Below are 17,908 nucleotides of genomic sequence, written 5' to 3'. Positions count from 1 at the left end.
TCCAAGTCATTGATGAAGATGTTGAAGAGTACTGGGCCTAAAACAGAGCCTTGGGGTACTCCACTGCATACTTCCCTCCATGTGGATGTAGTTCCGTTGAGGACTACATGTTGAGTGCGGTTGGTCAGCCAGTTACGGATCCATCTATTGGTGGTGCTGTCTAACCCACATTTTTCTACTTTATCTAGTAGTAGGTTATGATCTACTTTATCAAATGCTTTATTGAAGTCCAAGTAAATTATATCGACAGCATTCCTCTGGTCTACTAATTTTGTCACTTTGTCAAAGAATGCAATAAGATTAGTCTGGCATGATCTGTTTTTGACAAATCCATGTTGGTTTTTGGTCATTACTTTGTTTGCTTCTAGGTGTTCGGTGATTCGTTGCTTGATTATCTTTTCCAGAATCTTCCCCGGTATTGAGGTCAGGCTGATAGGTCTGTAGTTTCCTGGATCTGTTTTTTTCCCTTTTTTGAAGATGGGAACTACATCAGCTCTTTTCCAGTCCTCTGGCAGCTCCCCTGTGCTCCAGGATCTTTGAAAGATATAGTTCAGTGGTTCTGAGATTTCGTCTGCCAGTTCCTTCAGAACCCTGGGGTGTAATCCATCCGGTCCTGGTGATTTGAACTCGTCTAGGGTAGACAGGTGTTCACTTACCATTTTCTTCCCTATTTTAACTTGTGTTTCTAATCTGTTTTTTGTGGTGCTGTTTTTATTTTATTTATTTATTTATTTATTTTATTTGATTTTTATACCGCCCTTCTCCCGAAGGACTCAGGGCGGTGTACAGGCAGAAGTAAAAAAGACAATACAATGTACAATTTAAAATATAAATTAAAAAACTTAATTATAATTAGCCCGAAACTTTAAAATATATAAAAATTAAAATCCCATTTAAAATTGATATTAAAAATTTAAGAAATTTAAAAGACCGATAAAATTTAAGCCAGCCCCGCGCGAATGAAAAGATGTGTCTTCAGTTCGCGGCGGAAGGTCCGAAGGTCAGGTATTTGGCGTAAACCCGGGGGAAGCTCGTTCCAGAGTGTGGGAGCCCCCACAGAGAAGGACCTTCCCCTGGGGGCCGCCAGCCGGCATTGCTTGGCGGACGGCACCCTGAGAAGTCCCTCTCTGTGAGAGCGTACGGGTCGGTGGGAGGCATGAGGTAACAGCAGGCGGTCCCGTAAGTACCCAGGCCCTAAGCCATGGAGCGCTTTAAAGGTCGTAACCAAAACCTTAAAGTGCACTCGAAAGGCCACAGGTAGCCAGTGCAGTCTGCGCAGGAGTGGTGTTACGTGGGAGCTATGAGTAGCTCCCTCTATCACCCGCGCAGCTGCATTCTGGACTAACTGAAGCCTCCGAGTGCACCTCAAGGAGCCCATGTAGAGAGCATTACAATAATCCAGCGAGAGGTAACGAGCGCGTGAGTGACTGTGCACAAGGCATCCCGATCAAGGAAGGGGCGCAACTGCCGAACCAGGCGAACCTGGTGGAAGGCCCTCCTGGGGGCGGCCGTCAAATGATCTTCAAACGACAGCCGTTCATCCAGGAGGACACCTAAGTTGCGCACCCTATCCTTTGGGGCCAGTAACTCGCCTCCAACAGTCAGCTGCAGCTGCAGCTGACTGAATCAGGATGCCGGCATCCACAGCCACTCCGTCTTGGAGGGATTAAGCTTGAGCCTGTTTCTCCCCATCCAGACCCGTACGGCTTCCAAACACCGGGACAGCACTTCAACAACTTCATTGGGGTGGCCCGGGGTGGAAAAGTACAGCTGGGTGTCATCAGCGTACTGCTGGTATCTCACCCCGAAGCCACTGATGATCTCACCCAACGGCTTCATATAGATGTTGAACAGAAGGGGCGAGAGAATCGACTCCTGCGGCACCCCACAAGTGAGGCACCTCGCGGTCGACCTCTGCCCCCCTGTCAACACCGTCTGCGACCGGTCAGAGAGATAGGAGGAGAACCACCGATACACGGTGCCTCCCACTCCCAATCCCCCCAACCGGCGCAGCAAGATACCATGGTCGATGGTATCAAAAGCCGCTGAGAGGTCTAATAGGACCAGGGCAGAGGAATAACCCCTGTCCCTGGCCCTCCAGAGATCATCCACCAATGCGACCAAAGCTGTCTCCGTGCTGTATCCGGGTCGGAAGCCGGACTGGAACGGGTCTAGATAGACGGATTCATCCAGGTATTGGGGTAGCTGTCGTGCCACAGCACTCTCTACAACCTTCGCAACAAAGCGAAGGTTGGAGACTGGACGATAATTACCCAAAATAGCTGGGTCCAAAGAGGGCTTCTTGAGGAGGGGTCTCACCACCGCCTCTTTCAAGGCGGCAGGGAAAACCCCTTCCAACAAGGAAGCATTGATAATCCTCTGGAGCCAGCCTCGTGTCACCTCCTGAGTGGCCAGTACCAGCCAGGAAGGGCACGGGTCCAGTAAACATGTAGTGGCGTGAAGCCTCCCCAACAACCTGTCCACGTCCTCGGGAGCCACAGGGTCAAACTCATCCCAAACAGACTTTTGATAGGTTGGATTGTTTTTTGATTGTATTGATTGTTCAGAGAAAGGATGAATTAAGAATTACATATGGAGTTGATTGTTTGGAAAAAATTGCAATTATCATTGTTGGGGAGAATAGCTGCTATTAAAATGAATGTTTTACCTAGATTTTTATTCCTCTTTCAGATGATACCATTAATTAAGAAAGATAAGAATCTGGAGGAATGGCAGACGGGAATTAGTAAATTTATATGGGAAGGTAAAAAAGCTAGAGTTAAAATGAAAATAATTCAAGATTCTCGGGAAAGGGGAGGCTTAAAAATGCCCAATTTTAAATTATACTATGAAGCAGCTGCTCTTTCTGCAATAAGTGATTGGTTTAACTTAATGGAGGAAAGAATTCTGAATATAGAAGGTTATGACTTGCTATATGGATGGCATGCATATTTAATTTATGACAAAAAAGTGGATAAGGCCTTTAAAAATCATGTGTTAAGAACTGCTCTTCTGCGTGTTTGGAAAAAATATTCTTATAAACTAAATTATAAGGTTCCTATGTGGGCAAGTCCTAGACATACAATAGAGAATATAAATTTAGAACAGAATCAGGAAATGATTACATATAAAGATCTTTTATATACTGAAAGAGGTAGTTTGCAATTAAAATCCTTGCACGTATTAAAAGAAGGAGGGAAAAATTATACTTGGTTTCAATATGGGCAACTACGTGCTAGATGGAAGGAAGATCAGAAAATTGGTATAGTTCAGAATGAGGAAAATTTGGTAAAGCAAATTAGAAATCAATCTCAGGAGCATATAAAGAGATTGTGTAATGTGTTACTTGAAATAGACTCAGAAAGGGATTTGGTAAAGAACTGTATGATAAAGTGAGCACAAAATTTTCAGGAACCAATATTGCTGGAAACCTAGGAAAAAATTTGGGTTAGAAATGTTAAATTTACGCAAGCACAGAATTTAAGGGGAAATTTTTACAAAATGTTTTATAGATGACATTTAGATCCTAAGAAACTATCATGTATGTATCCAGATATGCAAGCAAAATGTTGGAGATGTAATTGTGATGATGCTACGTATTTTCATATTTGGTGGACTTGCAAGAACATTAAGGCTTTTTGGATAAGAATTTGGTGGATTATACAAAATGTTCTGAAAAAGAAGATAAAGTTCCTGCTGCAATTTTTTTTGTTGGGAATTATTACGGACTGTACAGTAATTGAGACTAAACTGATTTTAAATTTAATAACAGCGGCAAGATTACTGATAGGACAGTATTGGAAGAAAAAAGAAGTACCTACAGTAGAAGAATGGATATTGAAAGTTGCCAATTTGGCTGAGATGGCAAAAATCTCAGCCTTTTTGAAAGACAATACGCAAGAAAGATACTTAAATGAATGGAAAAAATGGATTGACTATATTCAAAACAGATATCAGATGAAGAGATATCAGATTGCTTTTGAATGATTAGGATGTATTACTTCTGATTGTTTTGGGGGAGGTTAGGAACTGATGAGAATTGTAGGAGTATAATTGAGTTGGGAGGGAAATTTTTTTAGCATATGTTTGTTTTATTTTTAACTATACCTTGTGTTTATTCTGGAAAGTCGGGGGGTGGCGGTGGCGGTGTGGGGTTTGTAAAGGGAGGGGGGAGGGGGGTGGGGGGAAAGGGGAAAATTTTTTTTCGTAAAACTTTTTGAATAAAAAAAAAAAGAATTACATATGGATGAAACAATTCAGAAAACAATCACCTGCCAGATGTTCATGGCATTCAATTGAGAATCTGTAAATAATACAAATGTGAAATTGCTGAAATCATTCTAGTCAGGTCCTTATCAGGAGATAGGGAAAAAAAACCAAGCTAGCAGGAGCTTGAAAATGACAGGCAAGCTAGGCTAATATCTCTCCCCGGAGATAATCTTGAATGGTAGAACTGTTAATAACAATTCAGTTACTGGAAAGAAGGGTAAGAAGGAAACTCAAGATAAGCCTGCTTTGATTCTGTTCAATATAAGACGGGTTGGAAAGATCTTCTGATAGCCTTTCAAGGTTCTATTATTGTAGCCTGAAATAATAATGAAGAGTCGTAGCAGTTCTTTGATGTCTCTCGTCCCTGACCTGGCCTACTTTGAAGGGCTGGACCTGGAAAGCATCATTAAAGATAGAATTATTAAGCCAGGGATATCCTACTTTTGGAGTTGGTGAGCACAAGAAACTCTCACAGCAAGTCCTAGGATTGCCCTAACAAGATGGCGGGGAGGGTGGATGCCCTCCCTATTTACACAATTCTGCACTGTGATTCTGCATATTGAGTTACAACGCCCACACTGAGCAGAGGTTCCTCCTCACTGCCTCCACTGTCTGTTTGCTGGGCAGGTGAGTGGCCTTCCAATTTAGGTGTGCTCCTTTACAAGGTTCCGTCTTAGGCCCAGTACTTCATAAATAGTATAGTATCTTCATAAATGACTTATAGTGGGGAATATTAGGGGAACTCATCAAATTTGCAGATGACACTAAGCTGGCAGGAATAGCCAACACCCCAAAAGACACGCTCAGGATCCAAAATGATCTTCACAGACTTGACCAATGGGCCCTTTCCCACAAAATGAAATTTAATGTGGAGTAAAACAAAATTTTACACTTAGGTAGGAAAAACCAAAGGTACTAGTACAGATATAGGTGAAACCTGACTCAAAAACAGTAACTGTGAGAGGGACTTTGGAGTCCTAGTAGACGATCCCTGAGACAGGAGCCAGCAGTGTGAGGAAGCAGCCAAAAAAGCTAATACAATCCTTGGTAGTATAAACAGAGGCATAGAATCAAGTTCACATAAAGTATTAGTACCACTTTATAAAGCCTAAGTAAGGCCACACCTGGAATATTGCATCCAATTTTGCTCACCACATTAGAAAAAGATGTTGAGACTTTGGAAAAAGTGCAGAGAAGAGCAAGATGATTAAAGGCCTGGAGACAAAAACATATGAAGAACAACGGTTGCAGGATTTCGGCTTGGCTAGTCTAGAGAAAAGAAGGACTGTTGGGGGAGGGGGCATGAGAGCAGTATTGCAGTATTTGAGGTGCTGCCACAACAACACATTTTGCTGCTTTGTCTTTTGGAGTCCTATCAGTGATGCAACCTAGCCAAGAGAACAGACATGAATATCCAAAGGACAAATAAAATTGTAGGACAAATGGCAGGAAATGGCTACAGGAAATGGAGCGTGGGAATTGATATTAGAGGGAAGTAAGCTGAACCCGTCTCAGAAAGAGGGTAGATCACTGTGAGGAATTATCTGGTGTTAGCGGTTAGCTGTGAAACCACAGAGTTGGAGGAGGACAGCAAAATTATTTAGGATGTGAAAACTCCAAAGAAATCCCCCCCTCCAAACTAGGTATCTGGGTTAACAGAAGCCATTCAAGTTAAGAGTCCCACCCACCAGGGTTGCAGATCTTAACCACAGGAGATGGACGGCTGGGACCCAAATTAGCACGACCTCCCCAGCTGGGCAATCTTAGCTCTGTGTTGGGTAACTGCAAACTAGAGTTGTGCAGGGAGCTACGAGAGAGGCAAATTCTATCTTGGTGAAACTAAAACTGCTATTGTTGTAACCTTGACATAGCTCTGTGACATGAAATGCCACCTCTCTTTGCTTGGCCTTTCCAGAAACTGGTGCTGCAGAGTTGGAAAAACGACCCTGAAGGGCACAGAGAGCAACCAGGTGAATGGGAATCTGTCCCTCTGGGGGAGGCTGCAGCCCTGTCCCTAATCTATACCCTCAGGAAGGGCTGGATTCAAATTCCCAACTTGCCGAGGCAACATAACTGGCCGACATTTTAAAGTTCATTGCATATGAAGGGTCCTAGGGAGGAGGAAGGGGACTGAGTGAAAGAATTCATGGCACGACAGACTCTCTCCCAACCAGTGAAATTGATCAGCTCTGGGTTCAGGATTGGCAAATCATGGGAAAGGGCATGATGGACTTGCTGGAAACTCCCCTCCCCCCCTCACCCGGGGATGCCCTGCCCGGCTCTCCTTAATGGGTTTCTGCCAGCAAAGCACTTGCAGCCCTCCTCCCTTGCCCCACGGCTTGATTTCTGAACTGGGATATTTGGAGGCTAAAATTTGCTTGAGGACACATGGTTGAATGTAAATCTCTAAAATCCCCGGCAAAAAGCTGCTTGCAATTACTGCAAGTTCAAGTCCCACCAGGCCCAAGGTTGACTCAGCCTTCCATCCTTTATAAGGTAGGTAAAATGAGGACCCAGATTGTTGGGGGCAATAAGTTGACTTTGTATATAATATACAAATGGATGAAGACTATTGCTTGACACAGTGTAAGCTGCCCTGAGTCTTCGGAGAAGGGCGGGATATAAATTCAAATAAAAAAAAAGAAGCATTTCTCAGCTTCTCCTGAACTGTCAGAAGGAAAGGGCCAGCTTCAGACTGAGCAGCAAATTATTCCGAAGGATGTCTAGGCCCCATTCTGGAAAAGGGAGAAATAGCTCAGAAGCCAATTGGCAGAAAGGTGTCCCATTGAAATGTGAAGGAGGTGAGGTTGATGTCGTGGGCTTAGCTGCTCCACAGGTGACCTGGGCTGAAGCCCCAAAAGGCTTCCTGTGGCAAATGACACTGAGCCAGAAACTACTAACAACCAGTGCAATACTTGAACACCTCCTCTCAAAGTATCACACAGCACTTGCTGCCACGCTCTGGGCTTGTTTAGGTTTTGAAACCACCCCCATCAAGCTCTGTTCTCCCTTGCTTTTCAGCAAAAGCCCACCTACTGTCAGAGCCATGAGACCACCCAAGAATGAGCTAGGTCTCCAGGGGAATGCCTTCCTCTGGGATCAGGCATGTGTCTCAAAGCCCCCAAATCAGAACCGTTCTCTGGTCCGATTCAGTTGCTTCACTCAGTTCGCCTCTGTCTGATCCTTTGTGACCAAAAGACTGGCAGTCTCTCTGAGCATCCAGCTCAGAGCTTGAAGGCAAAGAGAATGACAGCTGCACATCATCAGTGGTGCACCACTAACCGTTACTTCCAAACCCATGTGTGCCCCGTTCCAGCATGGTAAATGGAGTGGGGGGAAGAACGTTGTGGGACCCCAAGTATCCAAGACAAAGTCTGAGGCCACCCAGGGAAAAGGTAGACTGAAACCACCTTCCAGTTCCTCCAAGAGCTTCAGAAGGAATCACCAACTCTGAGAGACCTGGGAGCATTAACAGGATTGCATTTCTCTGCCCAGGTCTCCATCTGAGCGATCTAAGACCAACTCTGTCCTACAGCCAGGTCTGGAGCAACTCTGGATCTTCTGTCTCCTCCAAGAGTTCCTGAAGCTACAGCACCCTTGATCTCAGCACCTGGAGAAAGAAACAGACTGTTCCCCAGTTGGCAGCGGTTAAACCTGGCCAGTTCAAGGGAAGAGCCTCTGAACTCTGCCTACCAAAGAGAGGCATCGTGGCCTCTGAAATCCCTGGCAAAGCAGAATCCCTTAGGCAGAGTCTCTTATGGCAAACAGATAGAAGAAAGCCATCCATTTCCTCAAGAAACAGCCAATGAAATTATCCACGCAGAAGTTACTAAACAGTGTGCTGGATATCCAACTACAATGCTACCCAAGACAGCTTCACACCAGCATGAATCTGAGCTATTTCACTTATGAATGCACAAACTGATAAATAACTCAAGATGGCGAACATTCCTAATACTCCTTCCTCCTCCTGTGTTCCCCATAGTAAGAACCTTGTGAGCAGGGTGGGTGGAGAGGGAGCAACTGTTCCAAAGACACCTCGCTGGCTTTCATGCCTAAGGCAGGACTAGATTCACAAACACCCCCCCAATTTCTAGGCCAGTTCCCTCCAGCTCACCACGGTATAAGTCTTATTAGGGTGTGCTCAACCGTTTTCATTCTGTTCCAGAGTTGCTCAGACTTCCTGCCCTTATGCTTCATGGCCACATCACAGCACCTGACACAGGGCAGGATTCTTAGAAATCACGGTTTCAAATTCCTAGAAGATTCTGTCCTTTAAACCAGCCCATATGATTACTTTATAGGTCAGTACTATCCCATATGATTACTTTATAGGTCAGTACTAACAGGTCTCTTGACTGGATGGGTAGCCACAAAATGCAAGCATATATTTCTAAGAACAAACTGGATTATTGTAGAAAAGCTAAAGAAGAAGTCAGTGACTGCTGAGAAATGCAAGACATAGCAAAATCAAGATGCTGTTTCTTGCAACGTAAAGCAAAGAGATTGTCCTTTTCGGCTGGAGGCAACAATTTACGCCTGTCTCTTGTTTTAGTAATTGACGTGTGTGGTGTCGTGCTGTCTGCTTGTAACAGAATCACAGGTATATTATGCAAAAGTCAAGTCGAGCCTGTTGAGTGATCTAAACAGAAAGACATATCTAACCCTTTATACCGCACACAGCTTAAATCGTGCTAGGAAAGGCAAAGAGGTTACAGAGTTGGCAGCCTCAGCTGAAGAGTCCTTTCTGCAGCTACTGCACAGTGGATCTCGGAAGTCCTTGATAAATCCTCTGGATCCTACAGGTCTTTTACACCCGAGATCTGCACTGGGAGCTTTACATCTCCCTTTCTAGGAAGAGAGAAAAGAAAGGTGGGAGAGCACCAAATGGAATGGCTTCTTTCTGTCCAGGGTGCTTTCTAGGTCTGTGCCCTGTTTCACATAGCAAGCAAGGAAGCATTTTATGTTTATGTTTGATGTAACGTCCTTGTTCTGTCCCCCTCCGCAGTCCGGGAGACACGAGCGATGACTTAATTAGCCAGCAACTATCAGCTCTGGCAGCAAACTGGCATCTGCCAAGTGTCTCTGTTATCTCTCTTGATGCCGATGAGCCAACCAGGAAACCAGGAACAAACAGCACTTCAGCTGTAGTTCTCTCCCTCTAAGCAGTTGATTTGCTCACCAGGAAGTGGTATAGCAGCCCTTGCTCCTTTTATATCCTGTGGGGTGTGGCTCCCTGACTCAGCACTTCCTAGGCCTGCCCCACCCCTGCTTCTGTTGTTCCTGCCTCTCCTGCCTACGAAACCTAGGGTCCAGCTAGGCCTGATTGCCATCAACCGGGTCTGGAGGCGTGGCCTGGGAGGGAAGAGTCAGGGGATGGAGGCCTCGTTATCTCCTCCACCTGGCCTGCCTCTGGATCCTGGAGCTGGGCCAGGGAAGCCGGTGCTCCAGAGGTAAGTCCTGATGGCCCTTCCCCCTCACTTTCCGAGTCACTTTCTGGCAGGGCCCCCGGTTCGGGGGGTGCAGACACAACAGTCCTATTCAGGGGGAAACCTCTGCCCTCAATGCCGAACAAAAAAGAAGCAAAGCCAGATGGCAAAATCCGAGTAGCATAAAAAATGTCCCCGGAGGTCAAAATCCACTGAGGGCTTCTTCTCACGGTCTCACTGAAGTAAACCAGAACAACTGTAATAAAAGAGCAGGCTTCAGTCTCACTTGCTACCCGCAGCTTCAACATTTCACAGGGTGAGAAGAAAAGTGGCCAAGAAATCCAAGGAGATCCTGCTGAACATCAGGATTAAAAGAATGTGTTTCACCACATCTTTGCAAATTCCCCAAGTGATGCGCAGAGGTCTAGCAGTCACGAAATAGCAGAGACAGCAGGAGAAAAATAAAATCCATGCGTGTTGCGCAGGATGACAGCAGAACGAGAAGCAACTGATGGTTTCCCGCCTTTCCAGTCTTACCTGGCTGAAGCTTTGCTGAGAAGGCTTGCCCAGTGGCTTCCGAGGCTATTCAGCTGGCCGACGATTTTCTCCCTGTCTGCTGGTTCAGCTGACCGGGCAATTCTGCCCCCCTCTCCTTGGATCATCTCAACAGTAGCCTTCCGATCGTCCAGGAGACGTTGCAGTAGCTTTGCAGAAGGTCAAGAGAAGGAGCGTTTACCAATTTCTTCCACCTGCACAACTCATGAACTTACCATCATAGTAGTTACGTTATACTTTTATTATAGAGAGTCCTTTCTATGTTGGTATTTTATCTCACCCACTTCATTGATTTACATGTTGTACAGGGGTGAAATGCTACCAGTTCAGGCTGGTTCGCCCGAATTGTAGTAAAAAATGTTACTGGTTCACTGAACCGGTAGTAAAAACTATAAAAAGAAAAGTCCCGATGATCAGCTGAGCGATGTGTAATTGTCGGAACTTTTTTTTTTTTACTTTTTTAGTATTTTTTTACTAACAGTTTTCCGGAACCAGTAATTAAAAATGCTTTAAAAAGTAAAAAAAAAAAGTTCAGACGATCATGTGTTGTTCAGCTGATCGTCAGAACTTTTTTTTTACCTTTTAAAAACATTTTTTTTACTACCAGTTCAGGTGAATAGGTAGTAAAAATGCTTTAAAAAAGTAAAAAAGGCTCCAATGATCACAGCTGTGCCACGCGATCATCGGAATCTTTTTTTTCTTTTTTAAAGCATTTTTTTACTACCTATTCGCCTGAACCGGTAGCAAAAAAATGTTTTTTTAAAAGTTTTTAAAAAGGTTCCCATGCATGCCACAGCTGAGCAACCCCCCCTCCTTTTGGCATGCACTGTGCGTACGCACAGCTTGCGTTTTGTGCACATTGCGCATGCACGTGTGCAGTACACATTTGGGGCATGGCACGCATGCGCAGCCAGAGAACCAGTAGTAAACCGGTTCAGATTTCACCACTGATGTTGCATATTTTAAAATTCTGATCATTATTGACAGGATATATACTACTCCCATTTTTTTCAGGAACTCCCCTTTTGCCAACTCTCCCAGCTGCAGGAAATGTGAATGCCAATGACTAAGCTCACATTCCCCTCCTACACTATAGTTGCATTGCTTTCGATCTGCTCCCGCAATTTCTGCTCACCTTCTGCTCCTGGATTTGAGCCTTCACCACTTTGTATTCAGCCGATGGTGGCTTCTGGTTGGAGATGAGCTCCTCCGTGTCAGCCAGCCAGCTGAGCAAAGGCTCCAGGGCATCCTGGAACTTCCCACAATGGAGCAGGGCTTCCTGCAGTTGGGCAATCCTCTGGGCCACCTGCATTTCATAAAACATGCACACCTGTCACTAGAGTGGCTGCCCTTGCTAGCCGAGACCTATTTCAGCCCAAAGCAGCGGTGAGGTAGGACAGCATTTTCCTTTTGCTATCAGGAAGCAAGGCATCCAATTAAATAGGATTTCATTTTAAGTTGCCCCTCTCCTCCTTTTTCTTTCTTGCTTGGCAACCCCCTCCCCAATGTATACCCTGTTTCCCCCAAAATAGGACATTCCCTGATAATAAGCCCAATTGGGCTTTTGAGTGCATGGCAATAAGGCCAAGCGCTTATTTCAGGGTTCAAAAAAATATAAGACAGGGTCTTATTTTCAGGGAGAGACGGTACACTGAAGGCTCCTTGGGATAGGAAGTTCTCCAAACAGAGTTCAGTACTGCAACCGGCAGTCTGTTGGAGGGTGGGGGTGGGGGTAGATACGTAGTATGACCAGTGGCTAGAACAGGGATGCAGCCAAGCAGAGAAACGAATGGATACTTTTATTATGGTCACTGACTGGAATTGTGAACCAGCACATTAAAAATAAAGTCAAAACAAAACAAAAGGAAACAACAACAACAACAACTGATGGTGGATTTGTCAGTGGATTCTCAGCAGAGAAATGTAGGCTCAGTTCTCAGCTGTTGCTCTGGATTGATCAGCCTTGCTAGCCAGGTGCTCCCAACCCAGAGGGCCTCTTCTATTTGCAAACACTGAGTTCATAGCACAGAGAGAGCCAGAGTTTTCGCAGACAAGGGACTCTGGTCAGGTCCTGCTCTGCAAGCAGCCCAGTGGACCATCAATAGGCTCTTCCCCAACTGAACCTGGCCCCATTTCCACCAGATAACTCACTTGGAGGTCAGTCCAGACCTTGGGATCCCATTCTGTTCATGTTTGGAAGTGCCCAGGCAGCACTTACCTTTTTGTTGAGGGTATTCCATCGGGTGTTGATCTCTTCCATATCATGCTCCAAGCCCTGGACATCACAGTTCTTCCCCGCACTCTGGACAAGCCCTTGTCCAAGTCCATTGACTTGTTGCAGCTTTAATTGAAGGGGGTCAACTTGTTCCTTCTGGAATTGCTGAGAAAGTGGGGAGAGAACAAAAGGCAAATGAATCCCATTATAAATATTTGCAAAAATTTTACCTGAATAAGGGCTCAGGGTAAGATGCACTTTCCCTGGCTTCTAATTTTATCCTTAAAGAGTCTGTGAGGTTTGGGGGAGATTCTGTCTCAAGTGAACCTTCATAGCTCAAGAAGAGTTTGAATCCAGCTCTCCTGAGTCTAAATCCAACATTCTGCCATCAAACCATGCAACTAATAAGCATCTATGGGAGCTGCTGGCCAACATCTTCTCCCTCCAGCATTTAAACTTTAATTTGCAGTCTGCGTACAAACCTCAGCAGATCCTGCATCAAAGGACCCAACTGACTAATCAAGGGAACTCTGGAAATTAACACAATAGATTCGATGTTGGAATTTAAAGGTGTTTGTGGAGGAGATTTCACATATGGAGAAAGGACTCAACGCAGTGAAATCCAAAAGCTCAGTGACATAATAGCAACATGAATCCAGTAGTATCCATTTAGGATGGATGCTAAAGTCTCAATGCCAAAAGCATACCTGGAAAGTCCAGGGCACAGACTGTATTTCCTGCACAAGCATTCCCTCCCCCCCCCAAGCACAGGTCAATTCTCTGTTCTACATGACTTTATTACTCTACACAATTACTATCCCTCCACCTCTCTAGAGATCCAGGAATACCCACCCACTTTACCATAGTTTCACACATCCTGCTTTCCACACTTCCAGATGTTATAAACATATCACTTGGCCAAAAGCTAAAAGTGCATTATTGAGTTCTTCTCCAAAATTGTTCATGCATGAGAAAAAGCCAAACAATTTGGGAAGAAAGGGAATGGAGAAGGCTCTCAAAATTTCAGCTCCACAATTCTGGATCTCCTAGAAGCCACCACCACCTTTACAAAAGCCTGACAGATCGCATGTGGGATGACAAAACAGAGCAATGGCTCACTCGTGTGAGGATATGGAACAAAGAATAACAAGGTTAGAAGAGATCTTGAAGATCATCTAGTACAACCTGTTGCTCAAGCAGGAGTCCATTCCAGACAAGGGGCTGTCCAGTTTCTTCTTAAAAGCCTCCAGGGATAGAGCACCACAACTTCTGAAGGCAAGCCATTCCACTGGTTAATTGTTCTCACTGTTACAAAATTTGATTCGAGGCTGGTTCTCTCCTCGATAAGCTTCCACCCATTGCTTCCTGTCCTGCCTTCAAGTGCTTTGGAAAATAGGTTGACCCCCCCCCCTCCACTTTATGGTAGCCTCTCAAATATTGGAAGACTGCTATATAACCACTAATCCTTTTCTTTGTTAGACTAGGCATACTAGTTCCTTCAGCTGTTCATTGTACAATTTAACCTCCACATCACTTATCATTTTTACTGCTCTTCTCACTCTTTCTAGAATCCCAGCATCTTCTTTGTAGCATTATGACCAGAACTAGCCCCAATATTCCAAGTGTGGTTTTACGAGTGTAATATAAAGCAATGCTATCACTTCACATGATGTTGATACTGTCCCTCTGTTGATACATCCTGGAACTATATTGGCATTTTGGCAGCTAGCTCAGACTTAAGCAGTCATCTAATAGGACATCTATATCTCTCTCACAGTTACTACTGTTGAGTCAGGGACTGCCTTTTCTATAGCTGTGCAATTAGTTTTTCCTGGCTATGTGCAGGACTTTACTTTTCTTAACAGTGAACTACTACATCTTGTTGGATAGAGCCCAACATTCAAGTCTGTCAAGATCCTTCTGAACAGGAAGTCTAACCTCTAAGGCAGTGGTAGTCAACCTGGTCCCTACTGCCCACTAGTGGGCGTTCCAGCTTTCATGGTGGGCGGTAGGGGTTTTGTCCAATACTGAAGCACTTTCCTTTTTTTTAATTTAATTGACTTTTTAAAAAAAAATTCATAGCATTATTTAAAACATTTTCATTAGGTTTTCATAAAATTCCCCGTGACAATTTAAATTTCTGAAAATATACTATTTGTATCGCCCGCACATATGTTTAGTTCACGTTACATAAGTGAAACTAAATGGAAACTATAGTGCGACGACAAACAAGAGCCTCGTCCCAAAATAGCTCGCGCATCTCCCCCCGAACCAGTGGGCGGTTAGAAAATTTTACTACTAACAGAGTTACAAAAGTGGGCGGTAGGTATAAAAAGGTTGACTACCCCTGCTCTAAAGTGTTGGCTATTCCTTCTGGTTTGGTGTCATCTGAGAATTTGATGAGTTCCCTTCCCTTGTCTAAATTATTTGTATAGATGCTGAAGAGCATGAGCCCAAAACATAACCTTGGGGAACCACATTGCCTGCTTCCCTCTATTAGAAGTAGTTCCATTGAGGACTATACACTGAGTTTGGCTAGTCAGCCAACTGTGAATCCATTTGGTGTGATGCCGTCTATCCCATATTGTTCTATCTTACCAAGAAGTAGGGTTATTTGAAGTCCACGTATATATCCACTAATTTAGTCACTTTCTCAAAAAGGGCAATAAAATTTGCCTGGCATGATCTGTTTCTAATAATGCTGGGTAAGCTTCGCTGTTTCTGGCTCTAGAGGCCATTAGATGTGTTGCTGCTCCTGCCAGCTATCTTAGTCAGTTGGGATCATCAAACCACCGGAAAGCATTTGCGCTTGCACGGTGCCATGTGCTTCCATCGGCCGTCCTGTATGGCAAGTATAAAAGGATTCCATTCACGGAAAGACTCTGTCCCTGCAGCTCAGGAGAGGTGGAGACTGTGAGCCACATGCTCCTTAGATGTTCTTTTTATACGGGGATTAGGAAAAACATATTCTGCCAATAACTGCTAAGTATCCTGGCTGCTCCGACACCACCTATCTTCAGTGGCTGCTTAAGGATGAACAGGCCAAAACTACAGCGCAGGTGGCCAGATTCTGCGCAGCAGCACTGGGGATTTGTCGCAAATACGTGTCTTCTACACCATAGCGATGTATATAGCAACTGTGGCAAAGCCTTTGTCAGACTCCACTTGTTACTTTAAGTGTTTAATTACTTAGTAGAATGTTTAAGTGTTTTATTACTTCGTTAAGTGTTTATTGCCTACTTCAATGTTTTATTGCTACTTTGCCATCATGCATGATTAATGGGGTTGTGGCTCTTTAAGAGCGTTCGGCTGCCATTTGAGAAGAGGCGGGAAGAGGAATTCAAACTGTCAGACTCAAGCAGGCATCAACGATCTCTGCATACCAGACAGAAGGATAACATCGGAAGAAGAACCCCACTTGGCCCAAGAGGGGAAAGGCATTGGACTACACCTGTTTGATCTTTGGAGGGAGGAGGGATGAATGAGGGGATATGCATCTGTAAGTCACACCTACTCTCAGATCTTGCTTTCTTTTCTTGCAATCAGACTACTCAGTAAAAATACCATTCTCTACAACCATATGGAGTTGAGCGTTTCTTTTCTTGGGTACTGATCGGAGGCAAGCTGACATTAAGCAAGATTTGAGAGTTGCAAGCTGACACCCCTGCACTGCTTAGCCATTCCACTTTTAATATTGAACCCACAACGGGCCACACAATTTAGGGATTGCAACTATTGTACAGTCAGACCATGTACAATGGACACTGGATTTTATTATAGATTTAGCTGTCATTTATTTTATACTAGAATTCTAAAGTGTATATGTACTGAGTGCTTTTATTTGTTCTGGTCTAAGACTGTAATAATAAACTGATTGATAACAATGCTGGCTTCTAGGTTATCGCCTTATTCATTTCAAGGTGTCCACAAATCTGCTGCTTGATTAACTTTTCCAGGATTTTCTCAGGTACTGATGTCAGGCTGATTAGTCTATAGTTTTCTAAGTTCCTTTTTTTCCTCTTGGAAAGAGCAACTCTTTTCCCAAGAGGCCAGGCAAAGCAAGGCTAGCCAGGGGGAAATGAAACCAAACCCTTTGATCTGAGGGCACTGTGAATGTTATCAAATTTCTGCCCAAAAGGCAATGCCCGGGAGGAATCAGCAAGAAATCTGACATATATTCTATCCCATTATCATAGCTAGCAGGTGGGAGTTGAACTCCCAGGAGGGCAAAGGCTGTTCCACAAGCCACAGTGTAAACTCAGGACCCCCTGCCTGGAAAGCCCCCTCAAGGGAGGCAGCACCACTCCGAAGAAGCCTTTCCAACTGAGGAGGGAAATGCTTTTAGGATTTGAGGCTTTGCAGGTACTATAATCTTCGGCAAAAGCCAGTTTTGCAATGGCTGCCCCAGAGCACTCCTGGAAAAGACAGCACCAAGTCCATATGGGCCAACTCAGACATGCAGTTGGTTATCCCAGAGAGACTGCAGAGGCAAAGGAAGACAGTGCTGTGACTCATTCACACACACAGCCAATATCTGTAGTGGGAAGAAAGAAACACCTTGAGGAATAAGAGGAAGAGTCGCAACTAAAACCATGGTCTGAAAACAGAAATCTGAGCCTGGGCCAGAACTGTTAGTGTCTCAGGTCCTCCCTTGTTCTCATGAAGGGATATGTGTGTGTGCGTGTGTGCGTGCGAAAGAGAGAGCATTTAGACTTGCAAGATTCTGTTATTATAATCCTAAAGGAGTATTAGCCTGCATCACTTTGGTTTCCCAGTCTAGTCTACCTTGAGGCGCTGACAGCATCACAAGCTTTGGAGGAGGCCCCGGGTGCTGCCTGAGTGCCTCCCCATCTTAACTTTTCATGATTTTTTGTGGCTGTAAAAGAACTTAAATCCTTTAATTTCTGAAAACATTTATGCTTAACAGGTGGCATTTTAGTGAGCCAGGCAGCTCTTACTTTAAAGTCTGAAACCTCTTAAGATTAAACCAACAATTGAAGGAAACACTAATGCAGTGGAAAAGCAACTTGGGCACCCTAGTGGAAAAAGTGAGGAGAAACCTTCATGAGGGCAGGAAGAGGGTAGGGTTTCTCCCCAAAGCCAGGAGATCAGCCAGTAGTAGTCAGGGAGGACCTTTGGGCCAGACCAGCAGCTTCTTCAAAAGAGAGGTGCTGCTGATCTTTGGAGTCTTACCCAGGGGGCAGAGGAACCAGAAGCAGATTGCTGAGAAAAAGTGGCAAGGACATCTGGAATCGTCCATCGGAAGGGACTATTTTGTTTCTTTGTTTCTTTGTTTATAAGGTGTATTAATTGCCCAAAACTCAAAGGATTTCGGGTAATGCACAAAATATCGATAATACGCCCCTCCTCAAAAGCACCCAGGCCACTGTTGGCCGAGCTCCAAGAACACCTTCCCCTACCTGGCTCCAAGCAACAGAGG

General features: G+C 44.6%; 1 protein-coding gene across 1 annotated transcript in view; it reads right to left on the bottom strand.

The window, feature by feature from the left end:
* Positions 1-17,908, bottom strand: part of MACF1 (microtubule actin crosslinking factor 1) — a 248,817-nt gene that overhangs the window by 41,669 nt on the left and 189,240 nt on the right. The window contains exons 53-55 of the mRNA XM_058195880.1: positions 12,472-12,633; positions 11,389-11,559; positions 10,236-10,402 (exon numbers count right to left, since the gene is read on the bottom strand). Coding sequence (XP_058051863.1) covers positions 10,236-10,402; positions 11,389-11,559; positions 12,472-12,633 — 500 coding nt within the window. The remainder of the gene's footprint in view (positions 1-10,235; positions 10,403-11,388; positions 11,560-12,471; positions 12,634-17,908) is intronic.

Source organism: Ahaetulla prasina, chromosome 10, assembly GCF_028640845.1.
Source record: "Ahaetulla prasina isolate Xishuangbanna chromosome 10, ASM2864084v1, whole genome shotgun sequence".
Classification (NCBI taxonomy): Eukaryota; Metazoa; Chordata; class Lepidosauria; order Squamata; family Colubridae; genus Ahaetulla; species Ahaetulla prasina.
This window is presented reverse-complemented; position numbering and strand designations above follow the sequence as displayed.